General features: G+C 49.1%; 11 protein-coding genes across 11 annotated transcripts; 6 read left to right on the forward strand and 5 right to left on the reverse strand.

The window, feature by feature from the left end:
- Positions 1-541: 541 nt before the first annotated feature.
- UREG_04983 (uncharacterized protein) lies at positions 542-2,108 on the reverse strand (the record flags this gene model as incomplete). The annotated part of the gene is made up of 4 exons (XM_002584248.1): positions 542-1,342; positions 1,419-1,538; positions 1,740-1,840; positions 1,910-2,108. The coding sequence occupies 4 exons, from the start codon at positions 2,106-2,108 to the stop codon at positions 542-544; spliced, it is 1,221 nt and encodes a 406-aa protein (XP_002584294.1).
- A 1,028-nt stretch (positions 2,109-3,136) lies between these two features.
- On the forward strand, positions 3,137-3,475 carry UREG_04984 (uncharacterized protein; the record flags this gene model as incomplete). Its single annotated transcript, XM_002584249.1, has 1 exon — positions 3,137-3,475. One exon carries the CDS (start codon positions 3,137-3,139, stop codon positions 3,473-3,475), a length of 339 nt encoding a protein of 112 aa, XP_002584295.1.
- Positions 3,476-3,922: 447 nt separating this feature from the next.
- Positions 3,923-4,759, reverse strand: UREG_04985 (uncharacterized protein; the record flags this gene model as incomplete). The annotated part of the gene is made up of 1 exon (XM_002584250.1): positions 3,923-4,759. One exon carries the CDS (start codon positions 4,757-4,759, stop codon positions 3,923-3,925), a length of 837 nt encoding a protein of 278 aa, XP_002584296.1.
- A 741-nt stretch (positions 4,760-5,500) lies between these two features.
- Positions 5,501-6,553, forward strand: UREG_04986 (uncharacterized protein; the record flags this gene model as incomplete). The annotated part of the gene is made up of 3 exons (XM_002584251.1): positions 5,501-5,744; positions 5,852-6,384; positions 6,458-6,553. 3 exons carry the CDS (start codon positions 5,501-5,503, stop codon positions 6,551-6,553), a joined length of 873 nt encoding a protein of 290 aa, XP_002584297.1.
- Positions 6,554-7,163: 610 nt separating this feature from the next.
- UREG_04987 (uncharacterized protein) lies at positions 7,164-9,155 on the reverse strand (the record flags this gene model as incomplete). Its single annotated transcript, XM_002584252.1, has 1 exon — positions 7,164-9,155. The coding sequence occupies one exon, from the start codon at positions 9,153-9,155 to the stop codon at positions 7,164-7,166; it is 1,992 nt and encodes a 663-aa protein (XP_002584298.1).
- Positions 9,156-9,553: 398 nt separating this feature from the next.
- UREG_04988 (uncharacterized protein) lies at positions 9,554-10,016 on the forward strand (the record flags this gene model as incomplete). Its single annotated transcript, XM_002584253.1, has 2 exons — positions 9,554-9,679; positions 9,735-10,016. 2 exons carry the CDS (start codon positions 9,554-9,556, stop codon positions 10,014-10,016), a joined length of 408 nt encoding a protein of 135 aa, XP_002584299.1.
- Positions 10,017-10,700: 684 nt separating this feature from the next.
- Positions 10,701-12,717, forward strand: UREG_04989 (uncharacterized protein; the record flags this gene model as incomplete). The annotated part of the gene is made up of 3 exons (XM_002584254.1): positions 10,701-10,754; positions 10,811-12,374; positions 12,413-12,717. The coding sequence occupies 3 exons, from the start codon at positions 10,701-10,703 to the stop codon at positions 12,715-12,717; spliced, it is 1,923 nt and encodes a 640-aa protein (XP_002584300.1).
- A 493-nt stretch (positions 12,718-13,210) lies between these two features.
- UREG_04990 (uncharacterized protein) lies at positions 13,211-14,621 on the forward strand (the record flags this gene model as incomplete). Its single annotated transcript, XM_002584255.1, has 3 exons — positions 13,211-13,418; positions 13,613-14,374; positions 14,443-14,621. 3 exons carry the CDS (start codon positions 13,211-13,213, stop codon positions 14,619-14,621), a joined length of 1,149 nt encoding a protein of 382 aa, XP_002584301.1.
- A 1,096-nt stretch (positions 14,622-15,717) lies between these two features.
- Positions 15,718-15,888, reverse strand: UREG_04991 (uncharacterized protein; the record flags this gene model as incomplete). The annotated part of the gene is made up of 1 exon (XM_002584256.1): positions 15,718-15,888. One exon carries the CDS (start codon positions 15,886-15,888, stop codon positions 15,718-15,720), a length of 171 nt encoding a protein of 56 aa, XP_002584302.1.
- A 954-nt stretch (positions 15,889-16,842) lies between these two features.
- Positions 16,843-18,440, forward strand: UREG_04992 (uncharacterized protein; the record flags this gene model as incomplete). The annotated part of the gene is made up of 2 exons (XM_002584257.1): positions 16,843-17,038; positions 17,107-18,440. 2 exons carry the CDS (start codon positions 16,843-16,845, stop codon positions 18,438-18,440), a joined length of 1,530 nt encoding a protein of 509 aa, XP_002584303.1.
- Positions 18,441-18,824: 384 nt separating this feature from the next.
- UREG_04993 (uncharacterized protein) lies at positions 18,825-19,462 on the reverse strand (the record flags this gene model as incomplete). The annotated part of the gene is made up of 2 exons (XM_002584258.1): positions 18,825-18,922; positions 19,027-19,462. 2 exons carry the CDS (start codon positions 19,460-19,462, stop codon positions 18,825-18,827), a joined length of 534 nt encoding a protein of 177 aa, XP_002584304.1.
- Between the last annotated feature and the right edge of the window lie 87 nt (positions 19,463-19,549).

A 19,549-nucleotide genomic window follows, 5' to 3' on the forward strand; every position in this document is an offset into this window, starting at 1 on the left:
CTTATTCAGATTTTTGAGCGGGCTCTGTCAGCTTGGGAAAACCATACAAATAATCTTCTAAACTGCAAAGCAAATTCCGACTTGACAGGCACTACTGTGTCAACCTTTCTCAGTGATACTAAGAGAAAATTGCAAAATACGCTCTTGAAAGGTGTGTTCGGCAAGGACGATGAAAGCCTTCAAAACTCGTTAAGGCTACCCTGTGAAATGGGCTCGTCTCAAGTTATGACTGATCCAACGAACAACGCCGAAAGTCTTGATAAGAACAGCGGCGATTGGTTTGTCCAAGAAGTATGGAGACTTCTCGGGTGGAATTCACTGGTAGACAGTCAAACCTTTGGACTGTAAGGCACAGATTAACTTCTTTTTTGGAGTCTTTTCCAGTTTCAATATTCTGTCTAGCGCTAACACCGATCGGTCGCTTTACGACCATGCTTGCTCCTTGATGGTCGACCGTCAGCATACTTTTCGAACCTATAGACTTATCCTTCGCGTCTTTTGCGAGCAATGCACATGGAGCCCCCGAAGTGTAGTCGAAAAACTACTTAATCCACCTTAGCAGCCTAGCACCAAAGCTCAAGCCGCCGAGAAGAGCGCTTATCCCAGCAAAAACGATTAACGGACCGAATTCTGTGCCGTATCCCATACCGGCTTTTCCTACCCAGGGCCGTCGTTTGACCAATGCCTCACTCAAAGGGCCACATATTACGCTGCCAATTCCGCGACCAGCTGCAAGGAAACCAATGACCATCCCTGGCTCACCACCGCCATCACTCTCATCGGAGCGCAATTCCCTGATAATCCCGGCGTACGTCGAGCTATATCCTCCAGCGAAAAAGCCATACGTAATCGAGAATATGCAGAGAAGGGCGATTGAAGAAGATAGGCCCCATAAAATGAAAATAGAAAATGTCGCCCCAATCGTGCTAATAAGAATAACCGTGGTGACATGAAACCTGTCAATAAGGAATCCGACGAAGATGCAACCGAAAACAGCCGCTCCGTTGAGAAGGGCTATTGTTGCAGTGATAGCTTCATTACGAACCCCAAGAGTTCTGGCGTAGCTTGGTAAGTAGATGTTGGGCATAAAGTAACCCAAACCTTCGAGAATATTCCCAAGTTGAATGAACCAAACAGATTTTTCGTAAAGAAAGCCGAAGGTCAGGCGCCGCGGTCGGTGACTTTGGCTGATTGGGATTCGAGGTCGTACGACAACCAGCAATGGTACTGAGACAATTGCTACGATCACTGCCCATGCCAAAAGCGTTACTTTTAAGTTGAAGCGTTCTAGCATCCAGGACATGAGGAAAGGCACTGTTATTCCCGCGAATCCTGTGCCTGCCTGTGATGAGTTAGTGCAGCACTTATAACTCATCACATACAATGCTGAAGCCATTTACTTGAGGCCAGCGACTTACCCACATGACCCCAAAAGCAAGCCCTTTTCTACGAACAAACCATTCGTCAACAAAAACAATTGCCGGGCCATATGCAAGGGTGCCTCCGACTGCATATAATGCCCCTTGGGTAAAAACGAGCTGCCAGACATCAGTTGCAAAGGAGGATGCAATTAGCGCGGAGACTAGGATGGCAAGTCCAATGTGGATGCTCCATTTTCTCCAAAATGGCCACTTCTGCATAAGTGCGAAGCATATAGGACTTCCGAGATACATCATTCCCTGGAAAATGAAAAATTAGGCTGGACCCAACAACGGCTTCTTTGCGAAGAGTTGCCTTACGAGTGCTGTTGTACCAATGGCGGCAATTCCGGAAGGATCGGATTTGAAAGGCTCATGTGTAGTATAGAAGTCCTGGAAAAGACCGTACGAGAATGGTAGACCTAGATTCTCAGTCAGATGTTTGTTTCGATTCTATTAGGCAGACACAATAACTGGGACTTTGGGCATACCCCAAATGAGGGCTTCGATGAAGAAGCACCCAACTAAGAAAGCCCAGGCATGGACTCCACGGTCGACGGGTGGCAAAGCAAGCTCTGAGGGAATGTGTCGTTCATCTTCACGCCCACCGCTGTACCTGAGGCTTCCCGCAATCGTGCCTCCTGGCCGAGAGAACTGGGCTTGTAGCTCAGTGGCTTCCGAGTCCGCCATGTTGCGTAAAAGCGCCGACTAGTGAAGCGAAGTTCTCCCTTGCGGATGAGGCAGGCCACTGCCGTTCTTTTGACGGTTTCATCTCCTTGGGGGGGTGAGTCATGATATAGTTAGAGTTGATCTTCTGGAGTCTTGCGCCCTGTAACAACTCGTTATCTGATCAACGGCGGGACCGCCTGGTCCGGTAACCGGGCCGCCTTTGCCTTGGTAACTAAAATTAATGCCTGTAGCTAGTAAATTGTTCTGGATCAACATCATTTAGTCAAAAGGTGGCCATTCAAGCTGGTATTATAACTCTCCAAGTAGAATTTCCAAGAATAATGAAAGCCTATGAAATGTTACGGGCATAGCTGGCAAAAGATAGGAGGTAAATATTAGACCCATCCATGGACAAGGGTTTAAGGCAGCCATTCTAATATTAGGATTTAAGTTTAATGTTTCGTGGATAGACCTCTGTTGCGAAATGTAGCTGTATGGGATCTGATCTATATGATTCAAGCACAGAAGAAGATACAAGCACGCAGTATCGGGGATATAAACGTGTTTTGTAATGCTCATTTTTGCAACCTCGTCGAGTCGAGTGCTGCTTCATCAAATCCTTTTCCCGGATTCCTCATGACAACACTGTGTGTGGCTGTAAATCGTGTCGCCGGATCAGATGGTGAACTCGAATGATTTCGCACGGAAGACGCTGGGAAGTAAAGATTTGGCTCGGGCCATTCGATGGAACCATGGATGGGCATGCCCTGAGGTATCAACGGCCGGTATGGATATGATGATGCGGATGCCTAACCAGGCATGCTCATTCTGACGGTTGGGTGACGTCGCGAGAAGGGTATTTAGGCCATATATTTCTGAATCATTCATGCTCTTCTTGCTCCTCTCTTTCCTTCTCCTCAACGATACGTTGCTCATCTGTTTTGATCCATATCGCTTCAAAGAAGCACGGAATTTTTTGCATCGCAAACCGCCACCGTCCTTGAACAAAACTACTCTGCTCGAGAACCACATATTTTATTATCGTCGAGATGACTTCCTTGCGAGCCATCCGAGAATCACTCGGCCTGGACACCAGCCTCAAGCCCTTTTCCGTTTCAATCGCGGAGCTGGAACGCCAGCTCCATGCACTGGACTCCATGTACCTAGAATTGCCCCGAAATGGACGCGAATACTGTCGTGGAGTATACAAGCTCCAAGAGAAGGCAACCGAGACCATCAACGAGATCGAAAATAGCGACTATCCCGAAGAGATAGTGATCGAAGCACTTTCACGCGTCAACGACATTTTAGGCGAGGTTAACCTCATCGCTGGCAACACATGGCTGATGACAAGATACGGTCCTAATTTGCGGGCATCGGTTTGTTGAGACATATGTCTCGATCCTGATATGAAAACGAGAAGAATATAGGGAGGAGAGGAATTGGGGAACAAAACCATGTAATCGGAGTATTCGGGAGAAAGAGTGGGAATGCAGTGAATAGGAAGGGATAAAAGGGCTCACTCTGTAATGTACGAGACAGGAAGATAGTTGAATGTATGTTTATTGAAAATTGAAAATATTACCAACAGCGACTGTAGGATGGAAAGACGCGGAATTCATTCAAACCATGCGGGAACATGCCAAAGAGAAGAGACAGAGCCTTCCCTGAGAAGTAGGATACGGCCTCAAGTAGTGTAGCTGGATCATCGGCGCTCAGGTGATTAATTCCCTGCGACGTGACTCCGGCCACAGACATGTAAAAGTATTCGGTATTGGTGACTATTTGATAGTTTTAAACTGGGTCGTGACTTGTGGCAGCGAGTTAATCCACAATCAGATGATGCTATGGCCCTTTATCCCCACTGACCATATAACAGGAATTAAAAGGCCTAAGATAGCCGGACCAAGGGATATTTCCAGGACACACCAGACCCATAAGGTTCCAATTGACGGTGTTTTCTTCATTACTGCATAATACGAGCCTTCGTTTGCCGTAGCGATGAGATGCATCCCCGAAGCTACGGCCATCACGCAGAAGATGATATTGCGGGTAGTCAGCGGAAAAAGAGACTTCAGTGAAAATAGTCTAGTAGCTGCTTGGCTACCCGGTATCTCGTCCCCTGTCACTGGTCCTTTATCAAGGAAATTGGGCAGCCTGATCGAAACCAAGTGTCCATGGGCAAAATGAATTAAGAACGTCAAAACTGGAAAGGCAACGAATAGCGAGTTTCGGATTAACTTCTGAAGCGGGATCTCCTCTGCATACTGATGTGCGGCTAGAAAGGATAGCGTAAAATGAAGAGCTGACAGCGGAAGGGAAAGGAAAATAGAGTCTGCGAGCGGAGGTATAACAGCGTCGTCCTCCGGAGCTTCGTCGTCATGGTCGGATTCCGATGCCGGGGCGGAAGTACCAGCAGAGCCAGATAAGTCGGTAAGTTTCTCTACCCCGACTATCTGACCAGACGGAGAGACATGAATGAATTCAGTTTCTGCTTTGCCTGTAGCTGCTCGTCGTTCGGCCGCGATTTCAAGGAGGGTTCGAGCGTTTTTTTGAGATGCGAATTGGCTGGTTGGAGGACGAGCCATGGGGATCGAGTCTGGATCAAAGCTGTCGGCAGAGGAGCCCGTCGCCGCAGCCGCACGGCGTTCTCTACGGTTCCGGGGCGCCATCGTCTGGCAACTCCAGCATATCAGACGTCGATGCTGTTTCGTGAACGCGATTCTTCCAAAAAGAGCGTTGAACTAGATGTGTCACGTGTATTCAAGACAAAAGATTATATAAACATTGTCTTGGCATGGAACAACTATTTGCCGATGTAATTAGTCAGCAGTGCAAGAGCGGCGAGGGATATTTTCGCCTGCAAAAGAAAGTCGATATAAAATCAATCTATATTTTGAGCAAGATCTGAGACAGCTAGATGCAAAAGCTCTGTTACTGTCAGAGAAGCCAAATCGTTCGAGCAGGGACGGCGTGAGCTGCCTCCTCCCTCAGACTCGCGTAGTGTAGCCGTCAGCACCGACCTTACCGCCTCACCAACTTCGCGCTTCATACTCCCAAGACTTGTTTCTCAAGATATGCCACGTTTCAATTCTCAGTGAAGAAACAATGCCCGTTCTGCGCTTCGTCATGCGTGGTCAAATGATATCCTGAGCTTTCTGGGATTCTGTCGCATACGGCTCTCCTAAAATCGTGCCGTTTGTTGGCCGCCGCCCGTCTTGCACCCCGTCCGGTGACCTGATCACGAACCATCCGTCCTTAGCTTTCCCCGTTGGCTTCAACTGGATTGAAACTGGCTGACGGGCTTTATGGTCTTTTCCTCACAATCCAGTCTACATCGGTTGGTTCAATTGCAATAATCTGGCGCTTCAAGTAGCTTCCAACTCCCGCTCCGGCTCGCTCCATCACCGGCGATGGTTTCGATAGCCACATTTATCTCCTTCGCCCTCCTACCCGTTACCTTCTTCGCGCTGTGGGCAATATCGGCAACTGGGCCATCGTCACCTTTTGCAAACAGCTTTCCAACGTTACGAGACCAGCGAATATGTCTCTTGATCGCCCACCCCGACGATGAGGCCATGTTCTTCGCGCCAACACTTTTGGCTCTGACAAAGCCCGAGCTAGGAAACCATGTCAAGATACTGTGCTTGAGCTCCGGTATGTGCCTTCGACTGGATAATCTTCCAACTGCCCTTTTGTCAATTACGGCGTGAACGTTAGTCACGAGTCCTCGGATCTAGCTTTGCTGAGAATATGGAACACAGGCGATGCAGACGGACTTGGCCATATTCGCAAGAAGGAGCTACGGAAAAGCGCTATGCACCTTGGTCTGCGCAGCCCGTCTGACGTATTCGTCCTCGACGACCCGTCCCGATTTCCGGATAGCATGACCACCGAATGGTCCGCAACAGCGATCGGATCTCTTTTAGCTTCTGCTTTTGTTCCAGAACTTGCACTTAACCGTACCAACGACGATGTAGACACCTCTTCACCTTCCTCTACACAGCATCGAAAAACCTCTACCCGTACCAACGGCTCTACCAACGGCCGCACGAATGCCAGCATCGATGTTCTCCTCACTTTTGACCCGTCCGGCGTCAGCAACCACCCCAACCACCGCTCCCTTTACCACGGTGCCAAGGCATTTCTACAGATCCTTGTGAAGGCAAACGAAAACTACGCCTGTCCTGTTTACCTGTACACTCTTACTTCTACCAATTTCGTGCGAAAATACTCGGGGATCTTTGATGCGCCAATCAGCATGTTAATAGGCGCAATTGGAAATATAATAGCAAGCGTGAGCGGTAGCAATGTAGTGGCCAAAGGAGAGGATGCCCCGCCGGCCAGGTTACTCTTTGTGAGTACTGTAGGCCAGTGGTTTTCGGCGTGGAAGGCCATGGTGCAGGCGCATAAAAGTCAGATGGTTTGGTTCCGATGGGGGTGGATTACGATCGGGCGGTATATGATCGTTAATGATCTGAAAAGAGAGAAAATATGACCACTTTATTCGAGTTCAGCGTTAATTTGACCAGTATCAATACCTCATGCGTCCAAGGGGCCAGGGAGCAAAATGATGTTTTGGGCGGATTTTTTGGTAGAAAGTTTAACCTACGGAGCATACGAGGTACCCGGATTTGTTTTCAGGGGCCAGCGCCGTTCTTGTCCTGCTTGCTTGTCATTGGGGCCGATACTCGGTACGTCCTTCAGCGGGCGCGTTCTTCGTACATACAACAATGTATATAAGGTTGGTGTTTTCCAAGGCAAAAATCTAATTCTCCCTATCTATGTTGAAGGACAGCTTCGTTTTACGTGACTTACATGTGAAGGCGTAAATTCTTTTATACATTGAAAATGCGACCTGCTCTCTAGAAGGAGGCATAAATGTTGTACCCATGTTTATCCCAAATTCGGGCCAGCATGCGCAATCCACGTACTGTACATACAACAACAAAAAGGGTCGCTCTTACAAGGCAGACAAGAAATAGGGCGCTAAATGACAAGAGTAGGCTCCTGATGGAGGAGAGATAGAAGGTGGCCGATGGGTTAGAAACAAGAAAACCAGCGAGAAAACGTAGGTTACGATCTCCCCGTCATAATGCCCGGTGCATCGTCATCTGTAGTGAGCTCTGGTGCTACATCTAAGAATGTTTCTTGCTCTGACTTGCTAAGCAATCGATTCTCCGCATCCCAAAGTGGGAGCATGAAACTTGCAAGATCCCATCGATGGCCTTCGGGCCAGAAGCTAGAAGGGTCAAATTCCACTACGCCGGTCTTTGTATGGTAAAAGACCTGGTAGGGCAAAAATTCCTTCCATTCCTCTATGAAATTGGGAACGCCTAGTCTTTCCCACTGCTCTTTCGTCCCGCGCCATTTTCGCCGCGTCAGGATTAGTCGAATCCATCGTTGGATGTACAAGAGTTCTCGAGCGACCTTTATGTTGAGCGATTTGACGGTGTTGTATAGATCCCAGTAATCTCCGGGGCAGGTGATGGATGGGAAAAGAGGAGCGAGTCGGTATTCGTGGGCCGGTTTGGGCAATACCTCATCGTCGTCTGGTTGGTTGCTCCTCCGTGACGGGTTGATATCTAAAGGGTTATTAAGGTTGCGAGTAGATGCAATCTCTCCGTGCCTCCTGAGTAGTCGATGAAAAAGGCGATTTCGCGTTCGCAGCGTTTCTCGGAACAATTCACGACCACTCTTCATATGGTCGAAGGTATCCTTTGATTGTTTTATCCAGGCAACTTTGAAGAGGATATTGTACATTTTGAAGTTTGGAGAGGCATTGTAGGGTGATGATGTGAGGACTTCGAAAACTTTGACTGGCGAGTTCCGCGGGATCTTGCCAACCATGCTATCGCCGGAATCCCCAAATCTCTCAAGCGAGAGCACAAATGACCATTCAAGCAATTCTTGCCACACGCGCTGCGGGATTGGAATGTTGTAACTTTGGGAGACAAAGTCCACTAGCTTCAAAGCCATTGAGAAGTCATTATTCGACCCGAAAATGTGAGCAACGGCGTGAAGAAGTCGGGGTGTAGGGTGAAGAGGGGATGAGGTAGCGTAAATAGATACTGGTGGATGGCTACCCGGGTCGTTTTCAAGTAGGTCAACGTCGATACCCCAGACGGTTTGTAGCGTGGTCTTGACAGTTTTCATGTCCCATTCCCGACTCGCTGCGGTCATAACATTGATAAAGGTAGCTTCGTTAGGAATCAACCCACTCGCCACCATTGCACGAAACAGTTGGTGGACCTGATCTCGTACTCCATCTTTACCTGTTCTATACCCACGGTAGCCGGGGTTACGGGGATATCGCCTCCGCTTGTCATATATCCATTGCGTAGACCGTACCCTATGATTTTCTTTCGCAATGTAGGCACGATCCCATACTTTAGCTTCCATGAGATAATTATAGCACTCAACGGTAGGTTCGATTCCGTCTTCGCCCATTTCCGTCCAAAGAAAACTGGCCATCTGTCCGTATCCCATCGACGCAGAGCATGACAGAAGTTGGGTATATTCGGCGAGTCCCAAACGGTGGCCCGCGCGACGTCGCAGTTTAACGATAGCATCAAGTTGTTCCGCAAACTGGGCCATGCGAATAGTTAAAGGGAGGATCCGATTGAGATGTGCGGTCAGGGGGTGAAGATGAGCGTGCAGTTCCTTGTACGGCTCAATGAAATATGCAGGAGAAAGTAACCGTAGAAGCTCGACATAGGTAGCAGCTGGTACCTCCTGTATTGCATTTTGCAACTCGGCTGAGCTTTTCAACGCAGCCAATATTCTCCCTGGCTGTGCTTCTTCAAGGATCGCTTGGACGTTGATAGAATGCGCAGCACTGCCTTGTTCCAAGTTGCGAGGGGCCGGCGGGCTCCTTGTATCCTCGCCCGCAAAAGGCTCACTAGCCGAAATGTTCGAGTTGGGCTGGGGTACCGCGAATCCGTGAAGTGATGCTGCTGTTCGTGATGTAGTTGGCGCCCATTTTCCACTATTAGCGCTCCGTTTTCGCGACGAGGGAGTTCGTGAGACCGTGGAGACCGGTCTGAAGAGCTTCGATGGCGTTCTCATAGGGCCACCGAGGCCCGGTTCGCTAGCAATCCTCCATAAGCAGGACGGACAGATCCGAGACCCGACTGTCTCACCAACGAGGCCAACTCCCCTCATTCACAGCGGCTCGCACTCGAAGGAAGAAACAGCAATTGGCGTTCAATGACTATTAGTGAATGCGAGTTGGCCGCTTCGGGGCAATTGGTCCTGTCGTCGCTCTCGTCTGTCCCTCTTGTCGTTTATGCGAATATGGATTTTGAGGCCGTTGAAGTTCGCGCTAAACTCCTTTTGGAACCGATCTTTGTGCTTCATGAACCAGCCGATCGACGAGAAGATCAAGACGATGAACTGCGCTGAGCCCCAGGCGATGCTTCTCTAGAGACACGTTATTCCTCTTACTTTCAGTCAACATCACCGTTATGGCTGACGGAGATGATGGCGCCGCGCCATCCTTTTCGGAGCCTCTTGACTTGGTCCGATTATCACTCGACGAGATCGTGTTTGTGAAGCTTAGAGGAGACCGAGAACTCAAAGGCCGCCTACACGTTTGTGAAATCGCTTCTTGTATTTTTTAGAGCGCCATGGTAACAACTTGTTTAGGCCTACGATAGCCACTGCAACCTGGTTCTCGGCGACGTTGAGGAGACAATCTACATGGTGGAGGAAGACGAGAATGAGCAAGAGATTATCAAGGTAGAGAGCCGCAGGCGAGTCCAGGCAATGGCGCACGACACTCACTCTGGCATAGACAATAAAGCGACAAGAAGAAATGCTATTTGTTCGAGGTTCGTTATATCTACGCCTCTTTTGTCACCAGCCCGTTTACTGAATTCGACTTTAGGCGACTCTGTTGTCCTCATATCGCCGCAGTCCTCACCTTGAAATCGAATTAATACCCTTTCCCACAATTTATGCGTACACGAATTACTGGGTGACCAGTCAGAAATGAATAAGAATTCCAACATCATCAGGCTAGAGAGGAGGCAGTTCTGGGATTATGGAATGAGCCCTTTCATTGATATACAGATGGTCCTCTATCCATGGACCTTCCAGGAGAATCGCAAAGGATTAGAGCTTTGCCAAAAATTCTCGAGCTGGGCCTCTAGAAACACTTTGAATGATACAGACCAGCCATAATAATCTTTCCGTGGATTCCCGCCAGTCATTTAATTTCCTATATTTTTTTTTGGCTGTTTCCAGTATGAGTCACTCAGTCAGTGTGCAGTAGATGACTCGATCATATAGAGGCGGAATTCATATGTAGCCTAGCGACAGCCGGAGAAGGTTGCTATTACTCATATTGCCTGCCTTCTGCGGCGTCGAAATCACCCCAGTTTAAGCCTCAGCCAGATGCGATCGTGTATTTAAGCTCCCGCTGTCCTCAACGTCATCACATCTCTCTATAACAGTTCCTCCAAAATTCCAGCTATCTTTATTTACAACTATTCATTATTCTTATACTATTTTAGAGGAAATGATCACTCGATTACGAAGCTGAACCTCATGCGCTAAATCGCGCTCGCCTTCTAGGTGTCACCAAATGCATTCAATTGTCCTATTCTTATCATGAGTCAAAAAGGCTATAAACAGACGCTCGAGGAGAGAAGGAGGGGTGAACTGGTACGCATTTATGTCGCCTTTGCGCCTGGTAACAGCTTTGCTCTGACTACGAACAGTCCCTTAGTGAGTTCGCAGAGTACGTTGAAAAGCAGCAGGCGAACCGATACGGCGGGTCGCAAGCCCGCGATGTCTCGGTCGCACCCAGCGACAGCGGCTATTTTACGGCTACTCGTTCCACGGCAGTGGCGGAAGAGCATCCGGAACTAGATATCTTGGATCAGCTGGGCTTTTCCGACAGCTCACCACCGGTGAAATTAAAAAGTTTACTACTTGACGACTCCCCGGACGCCGAAACTACTCTCCAACAACTTGCTACGGTCGTGAAATCCCGAGTCGATGAAGGACAGGGGGAGACTATCTTCGACCTTGGCCAGGAAGACAACGGCGAATGGATGGGATTCAACAAGGAACAATGGGACCTCGCTTTACGCCGCTTGCAGGAAGCAGCTCATCTCTACCAGGCTGATTGCTCTGTGCTTCTGACATATAATGTCGGTGGCCCAGCCGAAGCAGAAACCAAAAGCGACCGCATCAAGTCCGCTTATGGCAAAGTCTTGATTCGACGCGTAGCAGGTACGGTGGAAGATGTTATCGAAACTAGAATCGCGGTTGTCGGGAACGTTGATGCGGGCAAAAGTACCCTTCTTGGTGTCCTGGTGAAGGGCAAATTGGATGATGGGCGTGGAAGGGCAAGAGTCAACCTCTTCCGCCACAAACATGAGATTGAGAGCGGCAGGACTAGCTCTGTTGGTATGGAAATCATGGGGTTTGATACACATGGCCACATTGTGGGACGTGGCCAACAGCGCAAGCAGTCGTGGGAGGAAATTGGCAGGCAGTCTGCCAAAGTCATCTCTTTCACTGATCTGGCCGGGCACGAACGATACCTACGAACCACCGTGTTTGGCATGCTGAGCAGTAGTCCCAATTACTGCTTACTCATGGTCGCGGCCAATAACGGATTGATTGGTATGAGCAAAGAGCATTTGGGAATTGCATTGTCTCTGAATGTGCCAGTTATGGTCGTTGTAACCAAAATCGACATCTGCCCGCCACAGATCCTTCAACAGACGCTGACCCAATTAACTCGAATATTGAAATCTCCCGGAGCCAGAAAAATCCCTGTTTTCATCAAGACTTTGGAGGAAACTGTTAACACTGCTACTCAGTTTGCCAATCAGCGCATTTGCCCCATATTCCAAGTGTCCAATGTCACAGGAGAATCGCTCGATCTGGTACGGACATTTTTGAACATCCTTCCTCACCACGGCCACTACAACCCTGATGCGCCGTTTGAATTCCTTGTGAATGATACCTTTTCAGTCCCATTTGTGGGTACTGTGGTATCTGGGGTCGTCAAGTCCGGGGTGGTCCATGCAGGTGACAATGTTCTTATCGGGCCTGACTCCCTTGGTCAGTTTAGACCAACGGTAATCAAGTCGATTGAACGAAAACGCCTGCCTGTTCATGCTTGTTCCGCCGGCCAAAGCGCGTCATTCGCTCTCAAAAGCGTCCGTAGGAAAGAAGTTCGCAAAGGCATGGTTGTTTTACCAAAACTCGAGAAACCCCCAAGAGTGTTTCGCGAGTTTGTTGCAGAAGGCAAGTACTTACCCGTTCCCCGTACACGGTCGGTGGTACTTACAATTTGAGCTCTACAGTCTTGATCCTTTCCCATGCGACCACTATCAAGCCGAAATACCAAGCGATGCTTCATGTTGGGGCGGTGAGCCAAACATGTGCGATTATCGACATTGATCGCGACTTCATTCGTACGGGCGACCGTGCGTTGGTCGCTTTCAGATTTATCCAGAGACCCGAATTCCTTTCCGTTGGAGACCGCATTCTGTTCCGCGAGGGTCGAACCAAAGGCTTGGGAATAGTAAAAGCTGTGAGCTATGATCCCAAAAACCCCTTGAACCCAAACCTGAAGAAGCCGGAAGAGCACAATGGGACTGCACAATAAAACGCCACCCGATGTTTGGTCCCCTGGTAAGCTGGTATGTGCGTTGTTCTTTTCTGCTGGGTATGAAGCATGTTGGCGTTTGGGGTGTTATGCTTACAGCTGTGCTGCTGTTATCTCTCAATCTGTTCTAGTTAACAACCATATTCTTCTGCCTTTCTTGTTTGCAAACATGATGACTTAACAGGCCCTTTGACTCCCTTGCATTGATCGCCATGAAGTTCAAAACTGTCGAGTTGGCCCAAGTCTTGGCGCACGTCTTGACCTTCAGCCTTATCTGATGTGACGTCACCGCACCAACGTCATTTTGGCCTGGGTAATTGGGAGCCTGCACGGAGTATGCAATGAACTTGGATATGGATTGCCATGGGAGAAGTATATATATGTGGAGGATGGTTTGAATCGAGAGATTCCTTTCCTGAGCAATTTACTCTGCAATTTTCAACTAAGCTATCTTATTCTGTGATCAATATATACCCAAGCTTTCATGGAGACGATGAAGAACGCATATCACGCGGCGGAAAAAGTGATCTGGGGCGAGGAGCGGCCACCAGCATCGAAGGAAGAGCCCATCGCAGGTGTAAAAGGCGAGGGCACACCATCGGACCCATACGATGCCGGCAATGTCTCTGGCGAGGAACCCATTTCCGGTGTAAAAGGAGAAGGAACACCTTCAGATCCGTATGATGCGGGCAATGTGTCGTGTATGCGTTGACCTCTCCTTTATCCCTCTTCTCATTCCCCGTGGTGGCTGTGAGCCTTTTCTTTTTTGGCGGTCATTGGTTTTTTTTGGGAAGGAGTGTTTGGTAAATAATGTCACCCACTATATCAGTCAGAGCGAGAAGTATATACATATCTGAGGAAAACGCTAAACACTGACATATTTTTCTATTCATAGCATCCGGCCCGGTTGATTCCTCAAACACGCAAACCTCTGGTTTCACAGAAGGTCACTCCGCGAAAGTAGCCAATCCGCACACGAGTCCACACACCGGCATTGCTGGATGTAGCATTGTCCCCGTGGGAGCAACTCTCCCTGGCGCAGGAACCTCAAGCCTTAGCGGTGCCTCAAAAATGCCTAACGACCCTATGCAGTCAACTGCTCCGACCACGGGTGGCAGTATCCAGCCAGTGGGCCCAATGGAACCAGGGCGAGATGTGTCTGGATCCAGCGGTTTAGAACAGTTCAAAACCGCACCATCTGATTCCCCCAGCACCGGTCTCAAGGAGCCCACAGGGACAGCACCACAAAAGCTTTCTTCAAATGAACCATTCGCCTCCTTTCCTAACAGGCACGAAGACTTTAAGCCCCAGCACCGGGCCACGGGACCCGAACTCACTGAGGTATATCACAACCAAGGCGGGAGTGGAAATCAGTTTGACAGGCGCGAAATGCAAGAGGACCCTGGTATGAAAGACCGAAGCAACACTAAACCCACTTTAGAGTCAGAAAATTATCACCCTGCGGAGACCGAGGCAGGGCTGTCGACCAACGCCGGAGCGGCCGACACAAGCCACGAACAAACGAGTACAAAGACACCAAAGGGGGGAGAAACAGCACAGCAACCGGGCGAAGAAACAGTGGTTCGGAGCACCGGGTTCGCAGCAGAGGGTGGTAACTTTGACGCCAAAGAGCCTGGGGCTGGCAGAGAAGCTGACCGTATGTGTTTCGTTTCCCCTTGCGGTTTTGCAATGATTACGGTCAAGAAGCTAACGCATATTCTTAAGGTCTCCTGGACGAACAACAGAGACGAGACCCCAACTCGGAGCCTGTCAAGCGTCACAGTGTGGATAGGCAGAAACCTGAGGACCACCACGGTGGGCTTTGGACAGGTACTCACAAAGCCGGGATCACTTTTACCAAGGCAAAGGAGAAGTTGCACATTAAAAAGCCCCGCGACAGTTAGGTATTATGCTGTTTCCGTTTAAAGCACTCTGGAGGATTCTGAATAGCGCCATGATTCATGAAATTGAAATTGTAGCAGAAATAATGTGCATACCTATACCAATTTGAATGAATTTCTCTGTAACCTTGTTCATTATCTCCGTGCGTCGGGATCGTTGGTGGGGGGTATACGAGTTTCGGGTATCAAACAATTTCTCAGTTGAGAATTGAAGGCTCTGAATATTCTTGGGGAGGATAGTATCAAATAGGTAAACAGACCTCCAAAAAGCTGATGTCACATTTATCAACACTATGATGCTTGTAATAGCATTTGTCCGACGAAAATCGAAATCCAGGCTTCGTGCGGTCTGGAATGAGCTATGAATGATAAGGGCAAATCAAGTTCCAGGGCAAAAGCTCTAATATGCGGCGGGAGAGGAGGCTTCATGAATGAAAATCCACTTCATTCATGCATTGACCAGTTGCACAACGGCAGGAATCAGCGTACATCACTTTTTTTGCGGTGATATGGTACGACCTCCGCCGTCAACTCTGATTCTTGCTCAATGATCTTCGAGTATCCTAACAAGGCGTTACTCTGTACTCCAGTACAGATGGCAGAAGCCGCTTGGCTATGCCATTCATGCAACTCCCTGGCATTGTAACTGGTATGGGGATATTGAGACAGACAATGGAGAACGAATCCACGAATGTATATACATACATTGTGTGCATGGATTTGATCAGATGATTCTCGGCTGTTAGGGAGCACCTCGTTTTTATGGTCACAAAGTATGGTTTTGGCTTCGTATCTCACAGCAAAGCCCATTATCCCTCTGATTCCAACTGGATAGATGTCTTTGCAAAAGCAACCGGTTTACACCGCTTAAGTATGCCCTTTCGGCGAATACTCCGCGTCGGTGTAACTGTACTCGCCGGACACTTCTTTGTTTCCTTGGAGTAGAGCGGAAGCGGAGAGTTGACCGTCGCGAAGAAGCTCTCATATAAATATATCCGTGACCTTCGTCCCCATGCTCCTAATCATTTCTGCCCAGGTCCGCATCAGCAAACGAAAGCAGTCTGCGACCTCTGAAAACCTAGCGTCAAATCTCTCAATATCACCGTGCGGAACTGCCGTCATGAAGGTCTCTACCGCTGCTCTTCTTCCCCTCTTTGCCAGTCTCGCGTTGGCTATCCCAGTCGCAGAACAAAGTGCTAGAATCGGCACGTTGGATGCTCGAGAGGAACTCGCACCCCAGTGCGTCAGTAAGTAGCATCTTTAGAGCCATGTTCCACCCCGTATACTGACAATCCACTAGAGGATGGGAGCCTTTGCGCGGTAGACAGTGCTTGCTGCAGCAAAACCTGCCACGATAACAAATGCCTCGAGACATCGTTGAAGGCCCGAAAGTGCGAACGTCTGTGAGCCCCAGCTTCGGCCCTCGTTGCCTCATAATACTAGCTATTTATCTCGCATGCTAACTATCAAGTAGCATGGGGCTTCTTGTGTGTTAACAACGGCATGTGCTGCAGCGGAAAATGTAGCAAGCACTACCAATGCATGTGAGACGAGTCGCACGCTCAACTGCCAACGGATTCGCCGTTGGAGATTGGATCAGCGCAGCTGAATGGCCGTCGCACAACTTCAGCACCCTTATATCCAATCCAGGCCGAACTCGGCGGGAGCGTCTAATGGAGAGGAGGGTGCTGGCAGGTCATCGACTTAACAGATTTAGTAGATGCAAAGATAATCTGATTAATCAAATATCGTATCCTTAATTTATTATGAGAACATGTTTTCATCTCATATTCAGCTTGGCCAGAATCACCATTGATTTCTCCCGTTGAATCCAGTCAGTATGATTGAAGAAGCACAAATGATGAAGAACGACCAACTTCCCGTGTGTCGACGCGTCAGTCAACTTCGAGTTCAACGCCGCCTTTCATCCAAACCCCATCACCAACATTCAAGATCTTCTGTGGCAGAGGGCATCTTCGAGCAGCCTGTACAGAGGAGCATTGGTTGACTACTTGCTTCTGCTACTTTTTATTGGGTTGCGTCATGACGCCTTGCTCGAATGTTCAGCCCGCGATAGTCATCTGAGACAAGCACAAAAGGCAACGTGGACACAAAGTGTGGCCAAAACCATTCACTTCTTTCGCTTATAAGCAGATTTCTGCTTCTCTTTTCCGTGTCGAATCTCCTACAACCGTAGAAACACAGAGCAGAAAGTGGTGTTGGGATGGCCACGAACCCCGTCAGGGGCATTGTTGTTTTCTCCGGAGGCAGCGCAGCGAACAGCCTCGTCGACGTATTCAATGCCGTGCGCAAAAACAAAAATTGCCCGCTGAGCTATATTATTCCCATCAGCGATAATGGCGGCTCGTCGTCGGAATTGATCAGGGTGTTTGGAGGCCCGGGAATCGGTGACGTTCGAAGTGAGTCGATCCCTGTCGACGCGCAGACAAGCATTCTATGAAGAGTTGCGGATTAACATGATCACTAGGTAGACTTGTCCGCCTTATCCCGGACTGTCCTACAAATCTGGAGCTAGCTGGCATCAAAGCGTTTTTCAACTATCGACTGCCACCTGCGGCTGACGCTGCGCATGATGAGTGGTATTCCATTGTTGAAGGAACTTCTCCTCTGTGGAAGTCCATCACCCCAGCAAAAAGGGAACTCATCCGCTCATTCTTGAATCACCTCAATCTTGAGATATTGAAGCGTGCGCGACCGCCATCTTCGACGTTTGACTTCACATCAGCAAGTGTGGGGAATCTGTTCCTCACAGGAGCTCGTCTTTTCAGCGGAAGTTTCGAAAGCGCAATATATCTACTCGGAAGCATATGCTCCGTACCGCTGGAGGATGTCCGGGTTACGCCAGCAATCAACTCCAACTTCTCGCATCATATATCGGCCTCCCTAGCCGATGGCACCGTAATCGTCGGGCAGAATAGCATTTCTCACCCTAGCGAAACCACGGCGCTACAGCCTGTTCGGCGACGGCCAAGCCTCTTATTAGCGGATGGAGAGGATTTCAGCTCTGAGTCTGATGACCTCTCTTATGAAGATAGCCATTTACCCGGCTCCCTTCCGACACTTCGCAACAAAAACATCAACTTCACCAAGTCTGCTGTGGAAGAGCTCCCGAGCCGCATTTCCCGTGTTTGGTATATCAATCCATATGGCCAAGAAATACGCCCACCTGCAAATCCTCGGGTGCTGGAAGCTCTTCGCTCCTCCCAAGCTATCATATACAGCATCGGCTCCCTCTACACCTCCATCATTCCCTCCATAATCCTTCGCGGCGTTGGCCAAGCAATATCAACCTGCCCGGCACGCTACAAGATCCTCATCCTAAACGGCTCCCTGGACCGCGAAACAGGACCGTCAACCCATCCCTACACGGCGTCCGATTTCGTGGAAGCTATCGTGCGTGCAGGCGAAGAGTCACGCGGACGAGGTCGCGGGCTGCAGAAATTAAACGGCACAGTGGCGATTCCCGAGTCGCACGCTCCCGTCAAATCCGCGCCGCAGGGCAGCACTCCTGGCCTCTCACTGCCACACACGGCGTATGTAACACACGTTATTCATCTTGAAGGGCCTGCAACTCCGCGCGTGGACCGTGAGCGTCTGAACGAGATGGGCATTGAGTGTGTACGAGTCTATGGACGGAAGGTGGAAAGTCCGTCGGGGGAGGTGGTGGGAATGACGTACGATTCTACGGCGTTGACGCAAGCGCTGGAGGTAGTGCTGGGAAAAAGAGGTGATGCGATGGTTAGAGGCACGCTGGGCGAAAAGAGCAGGCGAAATACGATGGAAAGTATGGCAGGAAAGTAAATACTTTCATAATAGCTTCCCTCTATAGCCCTAGAATTTCTCAGCAGACATCCTAGAGCTTATCTGCGTGGTTAATACACCAATCTCAAAGAGTTTGTTGTCAATAGCACATGTATATACATGTCAATTTTTTCAAAGATATATGTGCAGAGAAGTGTTGAAGGTGGCTATCATTATGTGCTATTTCAAAATAAAGAAAAGGGCTTTAAAACAGTGAAACAGTAGACCGTGGTATCTTCCAAATGCTTCCATCAACGCCTAAAAATGCTTCTAACCCCCATGGTACTTGTCTAGAGACGCTCTCGTCAAATGTACATAACTAAAAGGAAACCGGGGCCACAGCCTACCGCTTCTTTTTTGTTATCAATTTAAGCTGCATGGGAATTAAATTCCGCCGGGGACCGGGACCGTCGGCCCTGGTAAGAACTTTTCGGCAAACTGGACAGTGCCCGCGTGGCGCTTTACCAGTTTCATATGGGCGTCTTTGCTCTCCAAACCGTAGCGTGTCGATGATGCATTTGTGGCAGAATAGATGGCCTAAATTCCCATTAGTGCAAAGAAGTAATATACCAGGAGTATTACTTACCACAAATAGTAGTTGTAGCATCCACCGGTGTATCCATACAGACTGGGCATTTGTACGAGGTTAGGGTAGATCGACCGGTTTCATCGTTCGCTGAATGCTGTGCCTTGACTGCATCTTCCTGTTGTTTGGATAGCGCATGAGCGAGAGAAGATGGATCGTTAACGTCCGTTAGGTCAATTGCGTCAACGTCAGGCGTTTCAGTAGCATAATCCTCCTGGGGAGTAAGTGGCGCACTGGACGTCAATGCTGAAGGACCAGCTGCCGCATCGCTGTTTAATCTTCGTCGTTTGGAATCGTGGGAGTCCTCTGAGACGTGGAAGGAAGAAGGGTTCGGCATTGAGGAATATGAGCCAGTTAAACGTCGGATTTCATCTCTATCGTTGGTCGCTGGGGATGATGAGAGAGTGGTGAGGTCGACAAACGAGCTCCGGGGCATATTTCAAGTGAGGGATTCGTGAAGGGTTCGAGCCGGTGATTCAGACGCTGATAAGAATGGAAGTGGTATGTGTGCCGGATAATGTCG

Source organism: Uncinocarpus reesii, genomic scaffold (genome assembly GCF_000003515.1).
Source record: "Uncinocarpus reesii 1704 scaffold_3 genomic scaffold, whole genome shotgun sequence".
NCBI classification, from domain to species: Eukaryota; Fungi; Ascomycota; class Eurotiomycetes; order Onygenales; family Onygenaceae; genus Uncinocarpus; species Uncinocarpus reesii.